General features: G+C 51.0%; 4 protein-coding genes across 5 annotated transcripts in view; 1 reads left to right on the top strand and 3 right to left on the bottom strand.

Annotated features, from left to right (window-relative positions):
- The window catches only part of MARCKSL1 (MARCKS-like 1), a 15,307-nt gene extending 11,805 nt beyond the window's left edge, over positions 1 to 3,502 (bottom strand). The window contains exons 1-2 of the mRNA XM_008578243.1: positions 3,444 to 3,502; positions 3,003 to 3,210 (exon numbers count right to left, since the gene is read on the bottom strand). Coding sequence (XP_008576465.1) covers positions 3,003 to 3,210; positions 3,444 to 3,502 — 267 coding nt within the window. The remainder of the gene's footprint in view (positions 1 to 3,002; positions 3,211 to 3,443) is intronic.
- Positions 3,503 to 9,802: 6,300 nt separating this feature from the next.
- FAM229A (family with sequence similarity 229, member A) lies at positions 9,803 to 10,617 on the bottom strand. The gene is given in 4 exon segments (XM_008578216.1): positions 9,803 to 10,068; positions 10,238 to 10,384; positions 10,479 to 10,587; positions 10,590 to 10,617. Coding segments are annotated over 4 exon segments (387 nt in total). The 3' UTR covers positions 9,803 to 9,965.
- A 92-nt stretch (positions 10,618 to 10,709) lies between these two features.
- Positions 10,710 to 13,352, top strand: TSSK3 (testis-specific serine kinase 3). The gene is made up of 2 exons (XM_008578213.1): positions 10,710 to 11,332; positions 12,073 to 13,352. The coding sequence occupies exons 1-2, from the start codon at positions 11,188 to 11,190 to the stop codon at positions 12,732 to 12,734; spliced, it is 807 nt and encodes a 268-aa protein (XP_008576435.1). The 5' UTR covers positions 10,710 to 11,187; the 3' UTR covers positions 12,735 to 13,352.
- BSDC1 (BSD domain containing 1) overlaps positions 12,915 to 24,150 on the bottom strand; it is a 25,507-nt gene continuing 14,271 nt past the window's right edge. The window contains exons 9-11 of one of the 2 annotated variants that reach the window (XM_008578214.1): positions 23,049 to 23,528; positions 16,378 to 16,481; positions 12,915 to 14,855 (exon numbers count right to left, since the gene is read on the bottom strand). In XM_008578214.1, the coding sequence (XP_008576436.1) occupies positions 14,823 to 14,855; positions 16,378 to 16,481; positions 23,049 to 23,528 (617 nt within the window). In that variant the 3' untranslated portion in view covers positions 12,915 to 14,822. The remainder of the gene's footprint in view (positions 14,856 to 16,377; positions 16,482 to 23,048; positions 23,529 to 24,150) is intronic. The other variant, XM_008578215.1, reaches the window with a different exon arrangement.

Here is a 24,150-nt window from a genome sequence, read left to right as displayed (position 1 = left end):
AATTTTTTTTTTTGTGTGTGAATTTATTTATTTATTTTTAGCTCCCACCAATAACTGAGAACATGTGGTATTTCTCTTTCTGTGCCTGACTCGTTTCACTTAATATAATTCTCTAAAGGTTTATCCATGTTGTTGCAAATGTCTGCCTTTCTCTTTCTGTGGCACTGTGAGAGTCTGGAGAGTAGCAACCAGGTTTAGTTCATCCACTATACCCCCTGGGGGTTCATGGGTGGGATGGGTGCGGTGGGAGGATCAAGGGGTGATGGCAGATGCTCTCCCAACCCTGTAGGTTTATCAACTCAGTATGTTGTGAATGGGGAAAACTGACATCTTCCTCCCAACAAAGTGGAGAGAAACAGAGAGAGGCAGAAGCTGTTTTATTTGAGGAGTGAAGGGCAGACAGGAAACTCCAGGTGGCTAATCTTCATGCACAGAGAGGGGACACTGTATTGTGCAGTGCTCTCAGGCCATCTTCCTGCTCATCCCTTGTTTGGCAGAAGTCTGCCTTGGGATCTTCATGTGATGAGCCTGACCTGTTGCCCCCAATCCCCGGAAATAGATATCTGTGACACTCCTCTGGAACCTCAGGGCACAGGAACTATAGCCGGGCATGCCAGACTGCCTGGGCTCAAATCCAGCCTTGCCAGGAACTAGCTGGGTGTCCTCGGGCCAGTCATTTCATGGCTTTGAGCCTCAGTCTCCTCATCTGATAACAGGAATAATGGTGGAACCCACCTCATAGGACTGTGATGAGGCTTAGGAAAATGCATGCAAAGTTTTAGCACAGTCCCTGGCAGAGAGTGATGTGCAATAAATAGTAGTTATTATTACTATTTTATCAAAACACCTGGGATCTAGTCCCAGTTCTGCCACTGCTTTCCTCTCTGGGCCTGCCTGAGTTTCTGTTTATAAAACGAGGTGTTGAAAGATTTAATGACTAAAGGATGCCAGAGAGGCTTCCAGATGAGTGATTACCTCTGCCCTGCAAGGCTCACTTCCCAGGGGCTGCAGGGGGTTGTCACCCCCACTCTGTCAGGTCTTTACTGAGTTCTCTGTCCAGGCAGGACCTGCTGCCCGCAGTGCCAGCCCATCTGCTCACAAGGCAGAATGAGAGGAAAAGGCTGGGATTGCCTCAGCAGGGACTGTGGTTAGACAGGACGAAGGACTTCCTTCCTGGCTGCAGGATGCTGCCCTAGGAAGGGGCCAGAGGTCGTGGGACGGATGCCGCTAGAGGGAGGGGAATGGCTAGGCCCAGATGGTTAGGCCAGAGTTGGCCAGTGGAGCAAATCAGCTAGGCAGTGACCTCACTTCCAGAGACCCTGAAAGCGCCCTCTTTTTTTTTTTTTTTTTTAAAAAGATGACCGGTAAGGGGATCTCAACCCTCGACTTGGTGTTGTCAGCACCACGCTCACCCAGTGAGCGAACCGGCCATCCCTATATGGGATCCGAACCCGTGGCCTTGGTGTTATCAGCACCGCACTCTACCGAGTGAGCCACAGGCCGGCCCAAAAGCGCCCTCTTTAAACCTTTTCCAGGGCTCCCAAGATCACAGAGACAATAGGCAGGAACAAAGACACAGCAACACCGATTCTCCAGGACAGAGGGACAGAGGCAAGGGGTCACCAACTAGACATATGCTGCTGCCTTCACCCAGAACACTCTTCCCAGGGTCTGGAAGTGGCCGACCCCTTCAGGCCTAGTTTAAGACTTACCTCCTCAGAGAGGCCCTCCTGACCAACCTATGCATTCATTCAACATTTACTGAGCCCCAGCTATATGTCAGGCGCTGTTCTCGATCTGTGAACAAGAAAAAGTCCCTGCCTCGTCCCATATAAAGTAGCAGCTGTCTCACCCCTGTTCTTCTCAGACACAACACACTTTATCTCTGACCCCTTTTTCTGGCCCATCCCCCCACCAGAAAGTAAGCACCGCGAGGGCAGAAACCTCAACGGTTTATTTCACTAGTGTGAACCCAGTGACTTAACCAAGTGTGTAATCCTAGCACTAACCACCAAAATAGGCCCTTCATAAATATTCATTGAATAAATCAGTGCACACAGAGATCAGAGATCGAAGGACACAGGGAAACAGCGTCCTCAGAAGCGGACACAGACTTTTAGAGATGCACGAAAGTGTAAGAACACAGACACGCACAGCATGATCGCCGCCAGTGTCCTTCAAGCCGACCGGAGCCTTCCTTCCCTTTGGTCATTCTGCTTGGCCACTAAGCCCGGGGCTGGACTCACCCTTGCCCTGGGGGTGACCCAGGAAGTGCCGAAGATAATGATCTATCCTGGTCCCTGCACTCCCTGCGCCACGCACAGAGCTGGCATTACGTTTGAGGGGCCCTATTTGAGACTCGTCTACTTTACTTTTTTGGGTGTCTTCTGATGAATAGAAATTTCAATTTAGTCACATCTATCAGTCTTTCCAAAAATATATTTGTGGTGGTCCGGGAAGGGCAGGGATGACTAACCCCGCAGAGACCCACTCCCGGCCCGCGGGGCCCCTCCCGCTGCCGCTCAACCCCGGCGGGCCCTGCAGGACCGAAAGCCAAGGCTGCGGCAGAACCACCTGGTGCCCAGGCCTCGCCCTTCCCCCACACCTGCACCGAGGCCCCGCCCACGACCCGCCCCTCGGCGAGGCCCCGCCCCTCGCCGGCTGTCACGGGCGTAAGGGAGCTAGGTGTCTCTTCCTCTTGCCCAGGAATTGGTAGTTAATATTCTACCACCGGTTCTTCCACCTGTAGGGATGGGAAATTTCAGGCAGACAGGATGGGGACAAGGCTCCCCCGCTCGCCCGGTCCACGCCCACTCCGCCTCGCCCCTCCCCCAGCTCTCAGTCGCCCTCAGGCCCCGCCCACCCAGTTCCGCCCCTCCTCCCGCTCCCAGGCCCTGGTCCTCGGCGCTGCGGATCCGCCTCCTCCTGGGCCCCGTCCCTGCGCGCGCTCACATGAGGCGCGAGCGCGCACTGTAGCTGCTGGGCCAGCGCGCCTAGGGCACTTGCGCTAGGTTGGTGGCCACCGGCCGCAGCAGCAGCAGGTTGCGCGCGGGCCAGCGCCAGGCAGCGCCCCGCGGGCGGCGGCGCTGCGGACCCGGCCAGTAGTTACCCAGGCTGCGGCGGGAGGCGGGCGCCGGCAAGGCCAGACCCCGGGAGCCACAGAAACACAACTCTTGGTCCAGGCGGTGCGGGATTGTGGCCCGGGGCCGCCTGCGGAGGAGATGGAGCAGTGGTTACCCCAGGGGGGCACGACAGGCGGAGAGGAGGGAACCGCCTCGGATCGACAAGGCGGGCCGCGGGAGAGGTCATTCCTGGTCGATTTACGGGGACGGAAGGGGGATTGGAGGCCCCCACCCGGGCCTTCCCGAGGACCTGGGCGTTCTCCCCTCCCCCACCAGACCAGGGCCGTTTATCCTGCCTCTCCCTTCCTTGGGCCCCCTCACCGGGACAGAAGAAAATTCACCACGAAGTGGGCAGTCTCAGTGAATAGCATGGTGTCCATCCCGCCTGGCCTGGCTTCGAACTCTTTAATACCTGCCCGGACTTGGAGGGGGGACCTGAAAGCCCATAGTCCCCCCCGGGCCCTGCCGGCTGTTTTTATCAGAAGCGTCAGCTGGCAGAGGGGGGTGGGGGCAGAGCTGATCTCTGGCCCGTGGTCTGCCTTCACCAGCCGCTTCAATGGGAGGGGGCTAGTCACCAGCTCTCCAATTTTCCCAGAGACATTCCCCCCCAGGGCCGAGGGCAGAAGTGCAAGGACAGGCAGAGGCAGCAAGAGGTCCTGAGGGCAAGAAGGTCAGCTGCTCAATGGAGAAACCCTTCCCCACCCAACCCAGGGGCCTCCAGCCTGGACTCACAAACCGCTGTTGTGCTCAGGCAGGACCCACACCTCAAAGGGCCTCCCTTATCCCAGGCTTAGGAACCCCCACCCCCACTTCTGTTTCCCATGGCCCTTACAGTAACCTTTTCCCTAACCTGGGGCAGCCAGTTCTAGTTCAGGAGTTTTTTGTTTGTTTTTTAAATTTTTAATTGAAACATAATTGAGTGTGCGCATTTACGGGGTACGGAGTGGAGTTGACAGTATTTGTGTACAATATGTGATGATCAAACCAAGGAATTCTTATCTGGAGATTGTGGATGAGCTGCTGGGGCTCCAGGACCCCTAAACTATCTGCAAAGTTCCAAACACATGTATTTCTGGAAATAATCTAGAAAGGATCCCTGACACCTACCCCCAACCCTCAAAAAAGCTAAAAGTCCTTAATCTGGTCTAACCCACACTTTTTTTTTTTTTTTTTTCAAAAGATGACCGGTAAGGGGATCTTAACCCTTGACTTGGCGTTATCAGCACCACGCTCTCCTGAGTGAGCCACGGGCCGGCCCTAACCCATGCTTTTTTGAAGAAAGGGAAACTGAGGTTCAGAGAGGAGCAGAGAAAAGCTAAAAGTAAAACCCAGACTTCCTACTACTCTGCCTGCCCTTACAAGGGGTGAGACAACCCTTCTGTGCCCTGTACTGCTCAGACCATGGAGTTCGGGCTCAGGGCTCAGAGCCTAGTCTGGACATCCTGAGGAATGGTGCTGGCCCAGCTCCCTTTCCCACACTGCCAGTTTGGGTTATTTCACCCCCAGTGACTCACACTGGCTGCCAGGAAGAGTGGGCAGCTGTTCTGAGCCCCCAGAGCCCAGTACAGGCCTTGACTTGCCCGCACCCAATTGTGCAGCCATTTTGGGACCTAATCTCCTCTTTCTCCTCCTCGGGGAATGTCCCTCCCCTAATCCCATCCTCTTTCCCCTGTCTTCGCCCTTTCCCTCCCTGATGGCTCCTTCCCATCCGCAAACAAGCAGGCTCTAGTCTTTCCTATCTTTGAAAAAAAGCCCTCCATCAACCCCACATCCTTCTCCAGCTCCCCTTCACAGCCTGCATTCTTGAAAGACTTGTTTCCACTTCCTCACTGAACCCCTGCAATCTGCTTCCTCCCCCACCATTCCACAGGAACAGCTTGTCAAGGTCGCTGCTGACTTTGTTGCTAACTCCAAGGGATGCTTAGGAGTCTTTATCTGACTTAGTCCTTAGCAGTGGCTGACTTGGACACAGTTGAATACTCCCTCCTGCTTGAGATACTTTTGGGCCCTTGTTCTTCTGGACACTGTGTGCTCTTGATTTTCTCGCTATGTATCTTACCGGTTGCTGCTACATGGCAAATTTCTCAGCCTTTGCTCACTGCCTAATCATGGTTGCTCCTGCACCCTCTACAGTCTGTACCAGGGGAATCTCATCGGGTCCCAGGCCTTCCGTGTCCAGCCTGTGTCAGGGACTCCCTTCTCTCTTTCAGCCCAGTCCTCTCTCCCCCAGCCCCCTCACCCTTGCCTTCTGGACTCCTCCCACTGGATGTCCCACTTCACAGGAAACATGCCCTACAACTGCCCCCCTTTCCATGTCCCCCAGCTTGGCCATTTTCCAGTTGGTTGAACCTGAGATCTGAGCTTGGTTCTAGACACTGCCCTCTCGCTTTGCACATTCAAGCGGCTACGAAATCCTGTCTTCTCCAGGACATATCTAAAATCCCATTGTTTCTCTCCACTTCCACTACTGATACCTGGCCAAGGCCCCATCACCATTCACGTGAGAGGCTGCAACAGGCCCTGGCTCTCCCTGCTGCTGCTCTCCACCCCTACATGGTGTGTTCCCACAGGGCAGCCAGGGTTGTCTTTCCAAAGCATGTCCCCCTGCACAGTGTCTTCAGCACCAAGTTTACCCATGGCACATACTAGTCCCAGTGCCAGACATTTGCCACTCCACGTCTTTGCTTGGGTAACTGCTTCTCATCCGTCAGTTTAAGTGGCAGTTCTTTCTGAGAGCCACTCCCAATCAAGCATTCATTAGCTTGCCTAGTCTGCAGACTCCTGAGCATTCCCATTGTAGGCCCTGGGGATGGAAGGATGAATATGGTCCAGCCCCTGCCCTCAGGGAGTCTATAGTGTAATGGGGAAGACAGGTAGTAAACAGGGATCAAAGACTAGATATGTCACAGAAGGCTGTATGATGGGACAAGCAGGTGCTAGGGGAAGGGGTACATGGGTGGTCAGGGAGCCTTCTTGGAGAAGTGACAATTAGTGGAGATCAGAGGGGTCAGTGGGGTTGGGAGGGAAGCTATTCCAGGCAGAAGGAACAGTATGTTTAAAGATGGGAATGTGGCTGGACCACTGATGTGAAGAAACCATTGATGAGATTTCAATAGGAAGTGACACGGCTGGGTTTGTGGCCTTTATAAAACAATGCTGGTTTGGAGGAATCAAGTGAGGGAGGAAGCAGGAAGACTGGGTGCAGGTAGCTGGAGTCATCAGCTGAGTAGCGGTGGGGCTTGACTCAGGGCGGTGAAGGTGGAACTGGGGCAGAGTGAACGGTTGCCTGGACTGGGGGTCGGGCGGCAGGGAAGAGGGAGGGAGTGAGAATGATTCTGGTCCTCCTCCCCCAGGAGTGATGGAGGGGAGGGCAGTGGGAGCTGGACCACATCCCCGTGGTGTCCAGCCCCTGTTCTACCTGGTGTTAGCTTGTCTGATGTCTTCCTATGGTCCCTCATCCATCCTTTTTCTTAGAGGAGCAGATGGAGGCCCTAGAGAAGGAAGGCTGCTAAAAAGGCCCAGGATGAGGCAGAGGGGAGGAGAAAGGGGTAGAGTCCGGATGTGGGTTTCAGGGAAAGTGGCATCTGGAGTTTCCTCAGAGTCTGGAAATTCCTCTGTCTCTGGCTCCTCCCTGAGACCCCCAAATCCTAGATGCTCAAGCCCTGGGGCCCAGTCCTTGTAAGTCCTGGGGGCTTTCTAGGGTCTATATGTCTATATGTGAAAGGCCACAATCTCCTGACAAATCCCAAGGTGGTAAGCAGGACTCTTGACGGTCCCTAACATCAGTGTGCACTTCTTCTGAGCCGGTCCCAATGCCTGTTACCTGCATGATCCCATGTAATCCTCAGTGATCCCTGGAGACTCATAGCTTATTTATCCCCACTATGAGAGTTTAAGGGGTTAAGGAACTTGCTCAGATTCACACAGCTAGGATGAGGCAGAGCGAGGATTTGAACCAAGGTTTGAATGACATCAGAGTCTGTGCTTTTAACTCCTGTGCTATATTAAGCCTGTCGACCCCTGGCTGATTGGCTCAGTAAGGGGAGGAGGCTTTGTGGGGGATTTGCTTGTGGCTGGGGTGGCTGCCCCCGTCTCATATCAAGCGATGGGAAAGGGTAGTGCTGACGTCAGTTATTGCCATGGCGATTTAGCAACCCTTTCTCTGCCATCTCCATGGTAACCTGGGGGTCCATCTGTACTTCGCCCTCTCCTTCTAAAAGGGGGTCCCTTAGGGAGGGGCTGGCTAATAAGGTATCTGAGGGAGAAATCAGGGAAGGCAGTGATTTGAGCATCCCCTTTTCCCTGGCCGCTCCCCATTCCTCAGGCCCAGAGAATAAGGCCGGAATCTGAGAGTCCCGCAATTGGGTTTAGGGACAGCTTTACCATTTAGGGTGAGAGAGTCAGCTCTGCCTTTCCCACCTGGAGATTTCCCTGGAAATAGCCCCCCACCCTCTGCCAAGTTCTCAAGCTCCTGAGCAGAACTGCTGGGAGGTTGGCAGAGACAGACAAGAGGGTTTTCCTAGCTCCCTCCAGGGCTGGACATCACCCAGCCCCTGGGGACAGTGTCCTTGGCCGACTGGCTCTCTGCTGCCCCTCAAAGCCAAAGGTAGGAGCAGCAGCAGTAGCAGCCTCTCTTGCTTATTAAGTACTAAGCGGTGCCAGGGATTTCTAGCTGGTGCTGTACGCGCATGACCTTACTAAAACCTTCCAGCAGGTGTCATTAACCCCATCTTACAGAATTGGAAATTGAAGTTCAGAGAGGCTAAGTAACTAGCCTAAGGTTGCGCAGTTAGTAAAGGATAGAGTCAGGACTTGAACTCAGGGCTAGAGTGGCAGTGGCTTTTCCTGGGGGAAAGAGGAAAAAGAAACAGAGAACAGGGGCCGGCCCGGTGGAGCACTGGATAGTGTGCCGCTTGAGAGCGCGGCGGAGCTCCCGCCAAGGGTTCGGATCCCATGTGGAGATCGGTTCCGCTCACTGGCTGAGCACGGAGCGGGCGCAACACCGAGGGTTGTGATCCCGTTTCCGGTCAGTAAAAAAGACAAAAAGGAAAAAAAAAAAAGAAACAGAGAACAGGATGGAAGGGGAAAGGAGAAATAGGAGAGTGAAGTGACCCAGGTTGGAGCCTGTCATACTCCCTCATCACCTACAGAACAAAGTTCAAACTCCTTAGCCTGCTACTTGAAGGCCTCCTCGAATGACCTTCTCTTTGGTTAACCCATCCCTGGACCCCCTGCATTCTGAGCTCTGCAGGGTAGGGACCCGTCAGATTCAGGCCTGGGTTTTCAGCACCTGGTATGGCCCAGGTAGATGTTGGTGAAAATCAATTGAACCTAATTCTTTGAACTTACCCTCCACTTTCCTGCCTCCAGGCCTTTACCTACAATGTTCCCTCCACCTGGAATGCACTTTCCCTTTGCTCTTTGCTAATGGACATTATATAGCTAACTAGCCCCAGGGTCTGGCTCACTGGCAAGGTCTGTGTGTCTGGAATCTTTGCTTCCCTCACAAACCAAGCATGTGGGAGGAAGCAGTAATTCTTTTTTTTTAAAGGAAAGGAGGGTTGAGAAGATGGGAGAAAGGAAGTGAAGTTTATGAAAGGAGAAAAAGGCAGAGTGGGAAGGATTCAGCATTTTAGAGCTGGCACGGCCCATAGATAACAGCTGGTGCCCTTTTTTTTTCCAGTGAGGAAATGGTCCCTTTTAATAAGCCTCCTACATTTGGGACTGCCTGGGGGAATATTTTGGGTGGAAATTGAGAAGCGTATCCCTTTTGGGTGACTGTGGGATTCTGAAATGCTCTAGGGAGGACTTGGACTTCTAACTCCATGTGAACTAGGGGAGGGGTGTCGAGTCAATTGTACTTAGACATCAGGGGACAGAAGACTGAAACTGACCTTTGGGTCATTTTTTCTAATATAAAAATAACACAGGCTCATTAAAGCAAAAGTGGAAAATAGTTGTTTAGCTTAAATACCATCACTTTGAGGCAGCCTTCTCGTTATGGTCCCCTCCCATTGATGGATTGAGGGCGTGTAGTTTGAGGATCACACTGAGGAGTGTACTAGCATCATCTATCATGTGGGGGACCCTGGACGAGTCCGTTAAGGTTCAGTTCCCTTTCCTTAAAAATAGGAAATTAAAGATTTTTAAATGACCTCTTCCCCAATCTTTTTGATTCCACTAGTCTTAGCAGCAACCAAGGCTCAAGATGGACTGGAGCAGCCCCTAACCCCTCCAAAAAAGCCAGAGGTTCCCAAGGTCAAAAAGGGCAAGTAGCAGAACCTAATTCCAGCTTGGGAGAATTAAACAGGCCTGGTGTGGGCGGCCTCTCTCTTTATTCTAAGTTGTCTGTCCACCTGTCCCTCCAGTCCAGAGCTCCTGTGTGTCTCCAAGCGTCCAGCACAGTAATGTGAATTTCATTGGAGAGCCGAGGGGAGGGACAGGGAGATGTCTGAGGGCAGGGTCCGAGGGAAAAGGCTGCCCGGAAGGGGTCATGAGCAGCAAGAAATGAGTGGAGGAGGGTGTTGCTGGGCAAGAGCGAGGCGGCCCAGAAGGCAGAAGGCGGAAGGCGGGCGCCTAAGGGCTGGGTCCAAGTGAGGAGGCAGCGGACGGTAAAGTATTATTGGATGGGGGAGTAGCTGGTGGGCCCGGTTCGACAGATATACACGGCCAGCCAGGAGTGGAAAGAACAGTTTATGCTGTGCTTTATTAAAATGTGCATCATTCTTTTATTTAAAAATGTGCATCATTGTCTCGTGCTCGGCGCGTGCGACCTCCGCGTGGTGGCCCAAGGCGGGCCTCGTCCCCGCCCGGCTCCTGCGGAGCCGCCGTGCGCAGGTGCACTCAGGTGGCCCGGGCCCGGGGGCTCCCGCCCATGGCCAGGTAGACGTCGATGGGCACGTGCAGCAGCGTCAGACAGTGGCAGCCGGGGCAGCGTCGAAGCGGCCTAAGGAAAGCCGGCACGACAAGGGGCGCTTAGAAGGGGGCCCGGCCCATCCCGTTGGGGTCCCCGGGGATCCGGACGTGGATGTGAGACCTTGCAGCTGAGGGACCCTGGAGATGGAGAGTGGGACGGAGGACGGGGCAGGGAGTGCGGGGCGGGGGCGCGGCTTCACCTGACCCGGTTGTGCTCCGTAGCTGCCGGCTCCGGGCTGTCTTGGGACTCGGGGGCGGCGGCAAGACCCGGGGAGTCTCCAGCCTCAATGGGGAATCTCCGACCTTGCGGAGGCTCCTGGGCACTCATGTCCAGGCCCCGGGACGCTCTGCACAAGGAGTGCCGGTCAGGCCGCTCCCGGGCCGCAGGGCGCCCGCTCCTCGCGGCCCCCCCCTCTGGATCGTTGCTCACTTGCCGGAGGCCGGAGACTGGAGGCCGGGGCCGGTCCCAGGGTGGAGGCAGCTACCCGAGCCCTGGCCGCGGAAGGATGCTCCGGTCCAGGTGGAGCCGGGCAGGTGTCTGCCGCGCGCTCGGCCCAGGCGTCTAGGGGGAGGGCTGCATTGTGACCCGGGCTGCGGCGCGCTGACCTCATAGAGCCCATGCTGCCCTCGGTTGCCGCAGCCCTTAGCGCGAGCCGGAGCTGGGAGCCACAGGGCTCTCGCCATGGAGCCTTGGGACCGGGGCGCGCAGCCCTCCAGCCGCCCGATGGGGGCTCAGGCGGCGTCCCCGCGGAGGAGCCCGGCATCCCCGGCCCACGCAGGCACCCCGCAGCCCCCTCCCAGGCCGGCTGAGACTCACTGCCTGGCGCGGGGGCGGGGGCGGCGGTGACTTAACCTGCGCGGGGGGTATGGCGGTGGTAGTGGTGAGGGCAGGTGGGGGCACTGCCCTTTTTGGCCAAGGGTCACACAACATCTACATCACAATTGGGCCAGAGTTTTAAAATGTCTGGCCCTGTCCCTCCCCACCACCTGCGGCTGTGTTCAGACGGAGAATGTCCTAGCGCTGGGGGCGGCTGTGGATGAAGTCCTTGGGGGGAAAAGAAGCGGGCCAAGGGTGATGGTGGAGTAGAGCTGCCTCGCCGAGGCAGCATGAGCTGAGAGAGTGATAGGAAAGAAGGAGGCGCTAGACAGCATGGAGGACTTTCTGCTCTCCAATGGGTACCAGCTGGGCAAGACCATTGGGGAAGGGACCTACTCAAAAGTCAAGGAAGCACTTTCCAAAAAACACCAAAGAAAAGTAGCAATTAAAATTATAGACAAGATGGGAGGGCCAGAAGGTGAGCTGGGGCCCCTTTGGAGGAAGGGAGGGCTGGCTGAGGTGGGTGGGTGCTTCCTCCAGTCAGAAAGATCATTCCCTCCTTCCCTTTAGTTTGGCAGTAAGGAAGGCAAACCAGATTAGAACTGGGAGCTGGGGAGGAGTGTGTGTCATGGGAGACCAGAGTGATACTGGGAGCCCAGGGACTTCACACACTTCAAAACCCAAGGTTAAGTGGCACAAGGTGAAGGGTCCTCAGAGACAGAACCCAAGTTGGCCAGGCTTTTCCTATTCCAGGAGAACAGACTAGCAGAAAGGCGGCAGCCAGGGCTAGCTGAGGGCAGAAGCTGGTGCCAAGGCAGGTGGACATGGGAAAAGGGCTCATAGTAGAACTGTGAAGGCAGGGGTGGGAGGAGCTGGCTCACCACCCTGTGGACATATCAGATCTCAGAGCTAAGATTCAATGGCTTTGTGTAAAAGTCCCAGAAGCACCTAGATATGTGTGGTCTCAGACTGCTTGCAACAGTCCCCGAGGTTGGCAGGGAGTAGTTCCTTTGAATAATATATTAACTATAAAAATAGAAGTAAACATTTTTTACAATGTCCAAGCAGCTAGACACATTTAAGACCATTAAGGGAGCCAAGGAACAAAACAAAGATGTGGTGGGCCAACCGAAGTTGGAAGCTGGAGACAGGAGTGAGGAGTTAGGCCCAGGCCCTTCTGATCTTGAGAACCCATCTCTCCTTCCTTTGTTTCCTCAGAGTTTATCCAGAGATTCCTGCCTCGGGAGCTCCAGATCATCCGTACCCTGGACCACAAGAACATCATCCAGGTGTATGAGATGCTGGAGTCTGCTGACGGGAAAATCTACCTGGTGATGGAGCTGGCTGAGGGAGGGGATGTCTTTGATTGTGTGCTGAATGGGGGGCCCCTGCCTGAGAGCCAGGCCAAGGCCCTCTTCCGTCAGATGGTAGAGGCCGTCTGCTACTGCCATGGCTGTGGTGTGGCCCACCGGGACCTCAAGTGTGAGAATGCCTTGTTGCAGGGCTTGAACCTGAAGCTGACTGACTTTGGCTTCGCTAAGGTGTTGCCCACGTCACGTCGGGAGCTGAGCAAGACCTTCTGCGGCAGCACAGCCTATGCCGCCCCCGAGGTGCTGCAGGGTATTCCTCACGATAGCAAGAAGGGCGACGTCTGGAGCATGGGTGTGGTCCTGTACGTCATGCTCTGTGCCAGCCTACCTTTTGACGACACAGACATTCCCAAGATGCTGTGGCAACAGCAGAAGGGGGTGTCCTTCCCCACTCACCTGGGCATCTCGGCCGAATGCCAGGACCTGCTCAAGCGGCTTCTGGAACCAGATATGATCCTCCGGCCTTCAGTTGAAGAAGTTAGTTGGCATCCATGGCTAGCAAGCACTTGATAAAAGCAATGGCAAGTCCTCCCCAATAAAGCAGGGGGAGAAAGCAAACCCAAAAACCCGCTTCTAGAATGGTGGTATATGTTTTACACTTTAAGTTTACTTATCCTAAAACTTACCTACACCCTCCCCAGCCTTACTACTCTTTCCCTTTAAAGATCTTCATGGAACCAAAGGGCCTCATTCAGACTTCCCTTTTATTGTTGCTGAAAAGTGGTTTTCATACAGGTGTTTAAAGTTAATGAAAACAGATCTCAGAATCATACAAAGGGGAGGAACAGAGAGGAGAAAAATGACCAAGAGCAATTGGAACCATTGTTGTCACAACTTCCTTTCCAAATAAAAGCAGAAGTGCTGGGAATGCAGAAACGGCCTCCTGACTCCTTGTCCTGTTGAGAGTCCTGTTGAGGCCCTGTCCCCTTCTCATCCTGAAGGCCAACCTAAGTCTAGGATGAGGACAAGGGACTTCCTCAGGATCCAGGCATCCCCTGCCACCCCTGTGCAGTGTGTGCGTCCTGCCCTGGCTCCAGTGCAGCTGCCGTGGGGGACAAAAACAGATCCCCAGACACCTTCCAGCTTCAGTTGAATCTCTTTAATGCTGTTAACAGCAAGTCTGTAAAAGGTTCAGGACAAAGTTCTTTTTTCTTTTTTAATTATAAAAGTAACAGCTATTAGAATCTTTTTTCTTCTTTTTTTTTTTTTTTTTCCTTTTTTCTTTTCCCACTACAAAATACTCTGGGGAAATGCATTATAATTTAAAATATATAATATTGCACAAACAACCAAAAGGTTAATTAAACTAAAGAAATAATTATAAAGAGAAAAACCCCATCCCATCAAAAAAAGATTCAGCATTCTCTCCATCCCACCCCCTCACTGAATGTTTGAAGTGGAAGTGACCACCTCTCTCCTGCGTCCCTGACCACGATCCCTTTAAATCACTGGTGAACACACCAGATTATGTACAAGAATCACCAGAGCAGCATCATGAAGCACCAGGGTCTCCAGGGATTCCTGCAGCCCCTCATTCCCCCAAGAGAGGTGCTGCTTAACCAGAGTGGAGGGGGAAAGCCACAAAGGCTGGGTTTGTCTTCAAGAAGAGCTTTTGCAGAAGCCTGATAAGGTTCTCAAGAACTTCACTCCCAGCATGTCCCTTCAAGAAGCAGAAGGACTGAGGTGGAGAAGCTGGGCTTACCAGAGTTGTAAGTACTTGGCTTTGATCACTGCTCTGTACTGCTGGTAGCTGGCTCATGTCCTAAGCTACAGGGAAGTCGAGGTGGGTAGCTGGTTGGATAAGGTAACCTCCCAGGCAATACACAGAAGGGCCTGAAGTGGCCCCCTCCTTTCTTGGGGAGGGGAAGAAATGCAAGAATGGACTCTTGCAGGTGGCACAGCTGGGCTAAGGACTTGGGTGCATCTGACATGAAGAAGCCCTAGGAAAGGCATGGGGATGTACCAGTGTGGGCTGGAGAAAAGGAAGGAGGCAGATCAGGGTTTGGTCTCTAGATTCTGAACCCCAGGGAAACTTTCCAGGAATGGAAAATGCCTGGAAGGGGGAGATTCCCAAGAGAAGCAAATTTCCCAGAGATGAGTGCCTCTTACCCACTGAGATAGGAACCAAAATGTGCTCACTGTCCCTGTTTAGCCAAGGGCAGATGGCATGGCCATCCTTGCCTGCTTATGGGTGGATAGACTGTGTTGTCTTAGCTTCCTCCAAGAGAATGGTGGTTTAGCTTCAGTCTACACAGGCAGAAGGGCCAGAACCATCCCTTGGGACTTCCCAGCAGGAGTCCCCAGGAACAGTGGGTGTTCAGAAAGTAGGCTCTTCCGGTGAGGGGTTAGGTTTCCTCCCCCTTAGGTCATCCTATGGTTGGCACAAGTCAGAGTCCTGGTTTGGATTTATAGCCCCTTCTCAGGTGTGAGCACAGGCCCAAAGGGCCACCAGGGAGCCACCCAGAATCTGTGCCCAGAGCTCTGGTTGGCAGACGCCATTAGGGGGACATTCTCAGTCAGTGTCTTCCAGGGCCAGGCTGAGACGAGTGAGGGAGATGGGAGGTGCGCGGGCGGGGGAGCTGCTTGCTCTAGCTCCTCTCATTCCCAGTCCTCCCACTCTACATCTTCCAGCTGCAAATGGGAGGGGATAAATGGAGAGCACAAATATTTACTCCTTTGAGTCAAATCCAGACCCAACCTCCCCTTGCTGAACAGAGCTGCCTCCATTTTTAGACAGCTGCCCCCCACCTCACAAATCATCCATGCTGAGCCTTACCCAGCCCCCACTATGCAAGTGAACCCCTACTATTGAGGAATGCATCTGGGGAACAGAGATGGCCTCTCCCTGAGGGGTGGGCCTGTTGTTTGATTGTTTCAGACCCAAAGGAAATGCTTCCACCAGCCAACACCAGACACTATAAGGGGATGCCCTGTGCACAGGAATCACATCAGTCAATCCTTTAAGGATAAATTATCTCCTGCTGGGCAGATAAGACCATGGCTCCGAGAGGCAGAGGAGGTGAGAATGTCACTGTGATCAAAAGCAGGGGTGGCAGTGGACTACAAGTGCTCATAAGGTCTTCCCTAGGGGCTCCAGCACCCTAATTCTCAGGGAACTTTCTACTGGCCTGTGTCAGCAGATCCCTGGTATGATGGATTACAGAATGACTCTGCTCAAGTATACCACATGTGAGGTTTTAAAGAGGGCCACAAAGACAGAAAAAGTCAGCAAGCCTTGCCTGGCATCATAGGGCACCAAAGACCTCCTCTGCCCTGGATATAGTTAGGTCACAGGTGCAAAATACCTGAGTAGGTTACTACCTCTCCCAAGGCTTCAGTTTCCCAGTTTGAAAAACCAGGCCCTTCACGTGTCTCTCTAACCTGTCCACCTCTCTATAGCAGGTTCCTGAGTTATACGATGGAAGGAATCATGTGGCTCTTGTGTGACCATGGAGGCAGCACTGACTTGAAGTGGATATCTGGGCTAGAGCTTCAGTCCTGTCATTTATTTGCTATGAGAGCTTTAGATTGTTCCTTTCATTTGAAAGGGTCCAACTCTGATTCTGGGAGGTGGTGAAAAATGAGAGTAATAAGGCCTCTTTGAGCTTAGTAACTGGAATGGGTTTGTGGTGTTGTCACTATTGTCTATAGAGTGCTGCCACGTCCCAGACACTACACCTAATGTGTCTACATGCATTGCCTCATTACAGCTTACAAGCCAGGTTTATAATGATCAATTCCATGTTTCAGATGAGAAAACAGAGCCTCAGGTTAAGGGACTTGACCTCGATCACACTGGTCTTTTGTCTCCAAGGACAGGAATCTGCTCAGGTCCCACACCTGGGAACCATGAGTCAGAAGGTCAGGGGCAGGGTTTTGCATCTGTATTTTTAAATAGATCCTCAAGTGATTCTGACAGAGCTAAGGTCAAGAACTCTCCCATCTACCCACCCTGGAACTGAGAGGAAGCAAAGCCTGCTGATGACAACTGCTATGGCCCTGAGTGGGAGGCCCCAGCTCCCTTCCTGCAGCCTGCCACCTCAGATAGGAGCAGGGATCCCCCCCTAAGGGGACAGCTGAGTTTGGTGGGGAAGAGTTCTCAGATGCTAGGATCGCTAGGCTTGCTTCCCTCTGGCCAGCCAGGCCCACTTACCTCACCGGAGGCATCCACTTTGGAAAGTGCCATCTGCACTTCTTCTTCAGTCATGTCCAAGTCAAAGTCCTTCTCCCAGTCCTCACTGATGTCCGTGCTTGAGCCTGGAACCATAAGCCACAGTGTGAAAGGCAGCAGGGGGATGGGTTCTTGAAGAGGATGTAGCTGGGGGTGATGGCATTCTTTAAAAGGGCCTGACAAATACACATCACAAGTTTTCACATTCTATTTTCATTCTGGCTCAGCCATCCCACTCTTAAGAACCCATTCTAAGGAAAAATCGTGGATTCAGAAAAAAACTTTAATCAAAAGGGTGTTCACTGTAGTGCTGTTATAGTGATGAAAACTTCAAAGAAACCTGAGTCCACTGATAGGGAATCAGAAAAATAAATAAATGGTGTAGTTACATGACAGAACATTTTGTGGCTTCTAAAGGTTAGGCTGTGGAAAAACTTTATACCTATGGCAAAAGTCTTAAACTATTGAGAAAAGGCAGGTTACTAAAAAGTGGAGAAGCACTTTGGCCCAGAGGCTTCCAGGGAGCCACAGAAATCTCCCAGAAGAAATAAACAATGAACCTCTTCTTGCTCACTCAGTCCATTCTTCCTACACTGATCTTGCTCCTCCTGAAACACACCAGGCACATTCTCACCATAGGGCCTTGGCATGGTCTGTTCTCTGCACCCGGAACTCTCTTCCTCACATACCCACAAGGCTGATTTCTTCGCCTTTTCAGGCCTTTGCTCACATCTCACCTTCTGAATGTGGCCTACCCTATTTTAAATTGCAGCCCATCTTCTCACTCAGCTCTAGTTGTTCTTTTTTCCGTCTATCACTTTCTACCATATTACATAATCTGACTTAATGTGCTTATCGTCTAATAACAGAGGAACTACAATGTGAGCTCCATGAGGGCAAGGATCTTTGGTTTTCTTATGAATTCCAAGTGACTAGAACACAGAGTTGGCACTCAATAAACATTCCTACACTCTTTTTCTAAACCAGGGGTTGGCAAACTATGGCCCATGGATCAAATGCAGTTTTTGGAAATAAAGTTTTGGAGCACAGCCATGTCCATTTGTTTATATGTTGTCCATGGCTGCTTTTGTGCTATAACACGAGTTGAGTAGTTTCGACAGCAACTGTATGGTCCAAAACCTAAAATATTTACTATCTGGCCCTACACAGAAAATGTTACCAATCTCTGCTCTAGGTAATTCTGCTGCATGCTAAAGTTTGATGACCACTGTTCTCAAATTCATATTTGGGTATGACTGCTTACAGGCAATATTAGAAAAGTACATGTAAAAGTTATTTCTTAATAGCAAAGTACAAGACTGGCTGGTTAGCTCAGTTAGAGCACAGCCTTATAACACCAAGATCATGGGTTTCCTTTAAGAAAAGTATATACAAATGAGGTTATCAGAGTTAGGAAAGGGGGAGGTGGGTAAGGGAGGAATTGGTAAAAGGCCATAGAAAACGATCAGATTGTATAATCCTGATTTGAGCATCACATATTGCACATAGGTATTGATATTCAACTCTGTACCCCACAGATATGTACAATCATCTATGTTACAATTAAAAAAAAGTATACACAGTATAATTCCATTTGAAAATATGCTCATAGATAAATGCACATATGCTGAAAAGATGAGCAAGATACCCACAAAAACACAAACGTTATCTAGGTGATGAGGTCATGGGTAATTTTTCTTGGTGTTTTTTCCCTAAAATGAACTTGCATTCCTTTATAATAGTTATTTTTATTTTTATTTATTTATTTTTTTGTCCTTTTTGAGACCAGCCGCACCGCGCTCAGCCAGTGAGCGCTGTGAGAGCACCGGTCATCCCTATATAGGATCCGAACCCGCAGTGGGAGCGCTGCTGCGCTCCCAGCGCTGCATTCTCCCAAGTGCGCCACGGGCTCGGCCCTTATTTTTATTTTTTTTAAAGCACCTTTAGAAAGAGTGCGTTCCTGATCCTCCAATGGCATGATCAATCAACATCTCTATTTCTTCTCATTCAACTTGTACCTCACCAGGCGCCCAGGCTCTGAGACTTCCCTCTCTGCCCTGCCCCCACATTCCTTATAAGGTATCTTGCATTATCCTCTTTTCCTAGCTTAGCCATGAGCCCTTGGTAAGGGCACGGTCTCTGGAACCAGCAGACCTTGGTTAAATACCTACACCTTTATCTACTGTGTTGTCTTGGGCAAATTATTCTGGGCTTCAGTCTATTTATAAAATCAGGTTAAAATCACCCTCTTTGTAAAGAACCATTGGAGGAGCTAATTAGAATGCAGATTCCTACCCTGCACACCTCCAGTTGAGATTCAGCATGTCTAAGTTGTGGCCCAAGATTCTGCATTATAAACAGGTACCTGGGTGATTCTGTGTAGACCTGGGTCTGCAGAAATAATGGTGTTAGAATTATAGGTATAAATGTAAAGTGCCTGTTACATATATACACAGTAGATATTTAACAAATGGAGCCATATTTCTTCTAAAGGCCTTGTTTCAGAGTAATTTTGCACATGGTACCATGGCAAGTCAGGGCATATGTACAGCCAAGACCCAGTTCTTATGACTCTGCATCTAAGTTTCTCTGTGCCTCAGGACACTATGGTGGCACTCATCTGGTTATCTGTCAGTGCAGGTTTCCTGTGGGTGAGAAGCTGGACTCCTGGCTGATTCCTCATTTCAGAACTTTGGCTGTGGCCACAACAGCTTTCCCTAACCTTAGGCTGCCCTCTCGCTCCCTTTTCAGGCTGAAATGCTAGGGTAGACCCGTTCAGGGGTAGAAAACAGAGTACCAGCTAACATTTCTGGAGCACTTCACATCCACCCTCTGGGGTGGGCAGTAATAGTCCCAATTTACAGATGAGGAAATGAAGGCTTCAAGTGGCACAGTGAGATGTGAACCTGGGCTCTCTCTGCCATCCGCTTCCTCCCACCTTCTGTCCTGTCACACAGGAAGTGTTAAATCTCCATCACGCTTTACATGGGACAGAGAACTGATCTATATAACAATTTAAGACTTCATGATGGAGTTTTACTATTTTTTGTTTTGTTTTGTTTTGAAGGGGAGTTTTGAGGATATTACTAACCTTACAGTGCTGCCACTCACAGCTCATCATCCATAAGTGGGACTTTAAACCCAGGGGTCCTTCCAGTCCACAGGCCTCCCCCTCCTCCCCCCGCCCCCAAGAGAAGCTGAGCAGGGTAAGTCCAGTCTCTTAGATCACATAGATCCTGGGACTAAGTACAAATGCGAGATGCTGTGGCTAGGTCACCCCAAAAGATTGCTCTACTGTACCTAGAGACCAAGCCTCATATCATCCTAGGATGTAGGCGTAAGAGGGAAAAGGAGTCACTCTGTCTCTAAGCCTCTGTTCTTCCTTTTAAGATTTACTCCCTCTGTTCTCATTGTCCCAGCCTTGTTCAACACCCTGGCTTCCCCCCACCTAACCGACTACAATTGCTTCTGGAGGGGCTTCTGCATAGTATCCCCAGCCCTTCCTTTCTTGTGCCCCCAATGTATCAGAGGCAGCACAGCAGAGTGGTTAAGAGCTTATGCTGCACCTCCCCATAATCTCAATCTCATCCAGTCTCCAACCACTACCACTGTTTTCTGATCACCCTCTTTGTAGCCCAATTGCAAATGGAACCTACAATTCTTTAACCCTCCAACTATTTTACTATCCCTCATTCCCTCCCTTACCCAGCCCAGATTCCACAAACCATCTTTCTGATCACTTCTTGCACATACTTGGACTTCCATCTTTTTCTCCACTGATATTACCTGGCTAAATTTGAATCCTGGTTAAACCCAACTCCCCATCTGCTCTGTGCATGCACCTAAGCAACTGTTGCTGGACAAAAGTACAAGGCTGACTGGTCTCACTTAAAACCCAAGAGCACTACCTCAAATGGGCCCTAGTACCACCCACCCAGCAACCCTACTACACCTGTCAGGTCCATCACCTACTCTTCCACTCTCCTACAAGATCTTTCACATGATTCTAAATATTTACCGGGTGGGTGACTGATCTCAGATTCCTACCAGTAGAAAAATGGGGAAAATCGCACAGATGTATCTCATAGTGCTCTTGTAAAAACTGAGTGATATGTGATCAAGTGCTTAGCACAGATTCGGACATATAGAAATCAGAGAATGTTATGTCTCATTATTATCACCATTTCCCCAAAGCAGGGCTCCACTCAAATTTCTTCCCTGGTTGAGGATCTATTGTGAAACAATTATCCCCAATTTATAGAGGAGTAAACAGAGGCTTAGAGATCAGTAATTTTTCTTTTTTCTTTTTTTTTCTATTTAAAAGATGACCGGCAAGGGGATTTTAACCCTTGACTTGGTGTTGTCAGCACCATGCTCTCCCAAGTGAGCCACGGGCTGGCCCTAAGATCAGTAATTTTTCTTTTTTCTTTTTTTTTCTATTTAAAAGATGACCGGCAAGGGGATTTTAACCCTTGACTTGGTGTTGTCAGCACCATGCTCTCCCAAGTGAGCCAACCGGCCATCCCTATGTAGGGATCCGAACCCGTGGCCTTGGTGCTATCAGCACCGCACTCTCCCAAGTGAGCCACGGGCTGGCCCTAAGATCAGTAATTTTTCTTTTTTCTTTTTTTTCTATTTAAAAGATGACCGGCAAGGGGATTTTAACCCTTGACTTGGTGTTGTCAGCACCATGCTCTCCCAAGTGAGCCAACCGGCCATCCCTATGTAGGGATCCGAACCCGTGGCCTTGGTGCTATCAGCACCGCACTCTCCCAAGTGAGCCACGGGCTGGCCCTAAGATCAGTAATTTTTCTGAAGTCACATGGCTTATGAACAAAGTTGGGATTTGAACCCAGAACTGTCTGAACTGAAGCCTGAGCCCTTAGCTTCCAAGCTCTGCTGCTTTACGACACCAAGTCCAACCTCCTGAATCTAGTTTAAGATTTTAAGTTCTTAAGTTCTATTTCCTAGTCAACCCTCCCCACCTTCTTATACCTCCCTCTCCTAGGAGACAATACAGAAAAGTGAGCTTTGGTCACTACCCCTTCAATGTGCCCCCTTGCCCGCTGCTATCTGGACTGTAGGCCTCCTCAGCCTGGGCTACCCCTCCCCTGCACCTGTCCCAAACTCTCCAACTCTCCTATACAATGCCTATCTCCTCAGTGAAATGCCACTGACGCCCAGAGATTCCTTCTTTCTCTGAACTCCTCCAGTACCAAGCCTGTCCCTTACGGCTTCATCACAAAGACTGGAGCTTTTGCCCCTCCCCACTCAGTGTCTCTTAAAGAGGAGGTAGGAGCTCAATCGATAACCTCACTGAATCAGAGTCAGAAGGAAAGCACTGTGTTGGAAAGTGGAAACCCTCCAGTTTCCATCAGGGAGCAGGGTAGGGGTAGGGTGGGGCCTGTTTCCCATCCACCGTAGCAAACCAGTCTCTCACTATACCAGCAGGCCAGGTCTCAGCTGCTGGGCAAGCTTTGTGGCTATCACTGGTACTGAGAGTTAGCAAAGAAAGGAGAGAGAGAGAGAGAGAGAGAGAGAGAGAGAGAGAGAGAGAGAGAGAGAGAGAGAGAGAGTGTGTGTGTGTGTGTGTGTGTGTGTGTGAAGGGGGGAGGAGAAAGACATCTTACTGACAACCAGCTATCTCTGGAGGTAAAGAGCTTTCTTTGTGTGTGTGTGTGTGTGTGTGTGTATGTGTGTGAGAGAGAGAGAGAGAGAGAGAGAGAGAGAGAGAGAGAGAGAGAGAGAGTGTGTGTGTGTGTGTGTGTGTGTGAAGGGGGGAGGAGAAAGACATCTTACTGACAACCAGCTATCTCTGGAGGTATTCTGGACGTGGCAAAAAGCTAACATTGGGGCTATCCTTGACCTTTAATTCCCAAAGTTGAAGAGGTTGTCCTTTGACATAAACTCAGTCTCCAGTCTAAAATTCCGTTATACAGATAGGAAACTGAAGCTCTACTACAGAAGCTGGGTCACTGTAAGTTCATGGGTGTTCATTTTAGTCTTCCTTAAACTGTACATATAAATTTTGTTTATATACTTCATAATAATAATTAATAAGCACTTAAGGAAGTTGAATGACTTTCTTAAGGTTACACAGTGGAGAAAATCCTTGGATTCCCAAACCAGGGTAAGGTTGAATTGTCCAAAAGAATAGAAATTGGCACATTGTGGTAGTTAAGGGCATGGGCTTGGGGTCAGACAGACCTGTGTCTGAATCTGGGCTGCCTTTTCCTGGCCATCTGAATTTGAGCAAATTACTAAACATTTCTGGGCCTCACTTTCTCCATCTGTAAAACAAGGACAAAAATACCTAGCTCACTGTATCATGAGATGTAAATGAGAAATTAAATGCCATATAACATATTTAGCATGAGACCTAGGATAAACCTTATTTCATTGACTCCAAGATCCCAACAACTGTAAGATGCATTCTTATTTCAGAGAATATGTCCATCTTAGAACTGATGAAATATGGTAATAAATACTCAATATATGGCCGTTGTCATCATCATCATCATCAGTATCACAAATGAAGGAAATCTGCTCCTACGATCCTAACAAGGGACGAGGAGAAAGTCCACTTTGTGAGGTAGCAATTTTTGCTTGCCCTGCCCCTCAATAAGGCCCTGGGCTTGGGCCTCCAGACCTACCTTTCTTTCCATTGTTAGAGGGTGTAGACTTCCCACTGTCCGAGTTCAGCTCAAACACCCGTAAGTCTGTGGGCATCTCTTCCCTCAGAGTCTCTACTCTGGCTGGAGGCCTGGGCTCTGGGCCACTGGGGCGGCCAGCAGAGGTTAGGGGCTTGGAGTGAATTGTGGGTGGGGGTCCAGTCTCGCCCACATCCACAGCTTGGCCCTGTTCCTCCAAAGATGCCTCTTGCAGCTTTTGGGACAGGTCCTTGGGCAGCACTGGTGCCGCAGGTGTGGTGGCAGCGTTGGCAATCTGTGTCACAAGAGAGATGCTTTCGCTGCTCTCTGATGGAGTCACCTCTGTTGGGGGCTCAACTGGGGTCACCAGATTCTCTTCACAGGGGCTCTGGGGGCCAAGTGCTCCTTCAGGGAATGTGGAAGTTTTGGCCACAGTAATCTTTGTCTCTTTTGGAGATGTGGGTGAAATGCCTACAAGCTCTTCTGTAGAGAGAGAGAAAGGTAAAGGTAGGGAAAAGAGGGGAATGTATCCTGGACAGCCCCAACACAATCCTGGAGCTCTCAGGTTCCTGCCAAAGTTTACTCTGATCAAGAATAAATAGCACCATTTTTCTCATCCCTTCCCCATCATGGTTATTCTGCAGACACTCCCTGCTAGCCACAGTCCTGCCTACCTATGGGGCCTAATGCCTGGTGGGCTTCCAGCAACCCATTCCAAGATGGTGTTATAGATTAAAAAGCCAAGGCTAGGACTGGCCAGTTAGCTCACTTGGTTAGAACGTGGGGCTGATAACATAAAGGTCAAGGATTTGGATCCCTTACTGGCCAATCGCCCCCCCTTTTTTTTTTTTTTCCTTTTTGTCTTTTTTACTGACCGGTAATGGGATCGCAACCCTCGGTGTCGCGCCCATACCGGGGACCGGCAATGGGATTGCAACCCTCGGTGTTGCGCCCGCGCCGAGCTCAGCCAGTGAGCGGGAACCGGTCACCACATGGGATCCGAACCCTCGGTGGGAGCGCCGCTGCGCCCCCAAGTGGCGCACTCTCCAGTGCGCCACCGGGCCGGCCCTGCCCCACCTTTAAAAAAAAAAAAAAAAAAAAAAAA

The sequence above is a fragment of the Galeopterus variegatus genome, unplaced genomic scaffold, assembly GCF_000696425.1.
Source record: "Galeopterus variegatus unplaced genomic scaffold, G_variegatus-3.0.2 Scaffold1648, whole genome shotgun sequence".
NCBI lineage: Eukaryota > Metazoa > Chordata > Mammalia > Dermoptera > Cynocephalidae > Galeopterus > Galeopterus variegatus.
Note: the sequence above shows the minus strand (reverse complement) of the source record. Positions and strands in the feature narration are given on the sequence as shown.